General features: G+C 58.4%; 1 protein-coding gene across 1 annotated transcript in view; it reads left to right on the top strand.

The window, feature by feature from the left end:
* Positions 1 to 1,023: 1,023 nt before the first annotated feature.
* LOC114028339 (stromelysin-3-like) overlaps positions 1,024 to 3,543 on the top strand; it is a 12,183-nt gene continuing 9,663 nt past the window's right edge. The window contains exons 1-4 of the mRNA XM_027842590.1: positions 1,024 to 1,209; positions 1,252 to 1,369; positions 2,470 to 2,702; positions 2,804 to 3,199. Of these exons, the coding sequence (XP_027698391.1) occupies positions 1,024 to 1,209; positions 1,252 to 1,369; positions 2,470 to 2,702; positions 2,804 to 3,199 (933 nt within the window). The remainder of the gene's footprint in view (positions 1,210 to 1,251; positions 1,370 to 2,469; positions 2,703 to 2,803; positions 3,200 to 3,543) is intronic.

Genomic DNA, 3,543 nt, shown 5'->3' on the forward strand with positions numbered 1-3,543 from the left:
GAGTTGTACCATTTAAAAAGAAGAAACCATGGCCAGCCCATTCTTGACAAGGTCCAGAGATTGTTGGGTCGATGAATGGAGCTGCCTGGCAGGAAGGGAAGGTTCTGCATCAGAGAAGCGACCACCTGCAGAGGGAGAACCCGAGCTCCTGGCCTGGTTTGCCAAAACACAGGGACTTTGAGGGGACAGTGTAGAGCTGAGGTGAAGTGTAAAGGCAGCAAACTGCTTCATGTTCTGCCTGGGTTTTATATCAGTCTCCCAGCAGATTGGAAGAGTAAGTTAAGCTACTGAATCCTGTTTTCAAGCATTTCCATCAATGCATTCTTTTTTGTTTAGTCATTTTCAGTCATGTCTGACTCTTTGAGACCCCTTTTGGGGTTTTCTTGGCAAAGATACTGAACTGGTTTGCCATTTCCTTCTCCAGCTCATTTTATAGGTGAGGAAACTGAGGCAAACAGAGTTAAGTGACTTGCCCAGGGTCAGACAGCTAGCAAGTGTCTGAGACTGGATCTGAACTCAAGTCTTCCCGACCCCAGGCCCAGTGCTCTATCCACTGTACCACCTTGCTGCCCCAATGTATTCTGGGAGTGCCCTATTTTTAGCATTTTTCTTCTGTATAGGAAATAAATACCTGTCCCATTCATATTCACATCCGGGTGGTACCACAGTCCACAGAGCATGGAGCCTGGAGTCAGGAAGATCTGAGTTCAAATTTGACCTCAGATACTTACTAGCTTTGGGACCCTGAGCAAGTCACATGACCTTGTTTGCCTCAGTTTCCTTATCTGTCAGGTGATGATAATAATAGTACCTACCTCCCAGGGTTGTTGTGGGGATCAAATGAAATCGTGTTTGTAAAGCGCTCTGCAGACCTTAAAACACTTTATAAATGCATGCTGTTACTATCAAGAACCCTGTAATTTCCTCTTTGGAAAGATCTGGACATGAGTCACAATCTAAGCTTCAAAGCACTTGTCCCCAGAGGATGGGGTGGATTAATGCACTAGAGCCTGAGCCACCTGCATGGGCCCAGAGCAGAAAGGGAGTGGGGGCCGTGACCCGGCCTCCTGGGCCATGTTAGGCCTCCAGCCGCCATCTTTGCCAGTCTGCAGAGCAGGAAGCGAAGCCTCAGCCTTGCTCGTGCATTTCTCCACATTCCGGCCTTTTGGAGAGTGCATCTCTGCTGGAAATGGCTCCTACAGCCGTGCAGCCGGGACTCTTTGAGCGCCACAGTCTGCAGGTGACCCACAGGATGACGGGAGAGCTGGCGAGAGCAGTCTGCCCCCCAGAAGGGACATCACCGAGGAACAGAAGGCTCAGGGCTGGGAGGGCCTGGCAATGAGGTCATGTGGGCGACCACTCTCCTTTGGTGGGTGAAGAACTTGGCCCAAAGCCCCACACTCTGCTGGCAGAGCCAGCATGCTTCGCCTGGACTTCAGCACGTCCCAGTGAGACAGGCTGGTGGGTGGCAAGATAGGTGCAGACAACCAGCCTGTCCACCAGTCTCTATGGAATGGAACTGACCCCAGAGGGAGGACCCAGAACTCTGGGGAGAGTCCAGAGGCTCTGGAGGAGAACTTGACCTGGAATCCCAGGGAGGGGGAGGGGTCACCAACTATAGCAGGGAAGAGTCTGCGCCCACATGGAAGAGACAATGGGTACACCTTTGAGAGCTACAGAAACTAGAGTAAGATGCTTCTTCTTACCTTAGTCAGCCATGTGAGATCACTCAGTTATGTTGGGAGATCTCTGGAAGTCTGCCACACAGTAGCGAGAGGAGGAGGCTAGAGATGAGAGGTAAACAGAAGAGGCCAGAGGTGAGAAGTGAGGAGTCCAGAGACGGAAAGAGGAGGCCAGAGAAGGAGGCCAGATGAAGAGGCCAGAAGTGAGAGGTGAGGAGGCCAGAGAAAGAGGCCAGAGGCTGGAAGAGGAGACCAAAGGGGAAAGGGGGCAATCAGAGGTCAGAGGCAGAGGACATCAGAAGAGACCAGAAGCCAGAGGGGACCCTAGGAAACAGGCCAGAAAAGGGCGGTGAGTAGAACTGAGGCCCATGGAGGAGAGAAGAGGCCAGAGGATGCCAGTGGAGTCAGAGCTGAGGAGTAGAAGCAGCAGGAAGGGGCTGAGGCTTGAGGAGACTGGACAAGGTGGCCAGACTCCAAAGAACAGAGCTCAGAGGCCAGAGCAGACCAGGAGAGTCTGGGAGCTGTGACTCAGAGGGAGGCAGGCAGGCCCACTGGGGGCGGCTTGGGATCTCAGCCAGCCCCACTGGGTTTCCCAAAGACCATGCACTGGGGGGCTCCCTCTGGTCTAGTTTCAGGCCCAGCTCCTTCTGTGTGTGAGTATCTGGGGTGGGGGGCGTCCTCTGGGGTTGGCTCTTTCCAGGTCAGGTCTGCTTTGGACTGACCACAAACGTCTAGCATCCTCTGACAAGGGGCCTTCTGTGGCCATAACGATGTTTCCTGTTTGGAGGTTATCCAGAAAGTGACCCCACCCCCCAGTCTAGCTCCCCGGGGTGGGGGGCAAGGATCAGCCATTACTCCCTGGCTGTCTATTGCCCGGTCCCAGAGCCCCTAGCCCCTAGTACTCTCGACCTCCTTGGCTCTATGCCCCTAGCCTGGCTCTCCCCACTAGGGTTCTGGGCCATCGGCCTCCTCTGCCGCATCCTCCCGGGCACCACCAGTCGTTGGGGGGGGGGGATGTCTGTTAATGATTAGGGCTGCAGCAGGGTGCCCTTCAGATGGGGGGGGGAAGGCAGAGGCAGACCGCCCTGATGGCTTCCCCCTCCTTGCCCAGAGGGGGGTAGGAAGAGAGAGAGAGCGAACAAAAGGCAGGCTGGGTGCTGCTGGAGGGGGGCAGGGCCAGGCCCGGACCGGGGAGGCGGGGAGGGGGGCAGAGCCAGGGGAGAGGGGGGCCTCTAGGCCCCAGCAGGGAGGGAAGGGAGGGGGAGGGGGAGCCTCCAGACCTCGGCGGGCTGGGGGGGGGGGAGGGCGGAGGGGCGGGACAGGCTGAGCCTATAAAGGACCGCAGTCACCCCGGCTCCGGGCCCGCCCCGCAGGCCCCTGGCGCCCGCCCCGGGATGGCCCCAGCCCCGGCCCACAGCCGCCGCCTGCCCTGGCTCCCCGGAGCTCTCCTGCTGCTGCTCGTGCTGCTGCTCGCGTCCCTGAACCGGGTTCTGGCTCGGCCGGCCCCGCTACAGCCCGTGAGTCTCAGGCCGGCCCCATTCCGCCCCCGCAGCCCCCACTCGGCCGTGCCACCAGATCCCCGGGAGGGACAGAGGCTAGGGGTGAGATGGAAGGGCTCCTTCCTGCGGCGCATCAGTTTGGGGGTGGGCACCCAGATCCCGCAGCCTTGGCCCGGCCCCCCGCGGGGCCCCCAGGCGCTGCGCCCCGGCTTACTGCACTATGCCCTTGTGGGTGTCCTCCCTGCCTAGGTCTAGCCCAACCCCCTGCTCCTCCCCTTCCCCCTCCTCCTCCTTTTCCCTCTCCCCCTCCTCCCCCTGCCCCTTTTCAGTCCTCCCCCTCCCGCAGCCTTTCACTTCCCTCT

This window comes from Vombatus ursinus, unplaced genomic scaffold (genome assembly GCF_900497805.2).
Source record: "Vombatus ursinus unplaced genomic scaffold, bare-nosed wombat genome assembly UNPS02014879.1, whole genome shotgun sequence".
NCBI classification, from domain to species: domain Eukaryota; kingdom Metazoa; phylum Chordata; class Mammalia; order Diprotodontia; family Vombatidae; genus Vombatus; species Vombatus ursinus.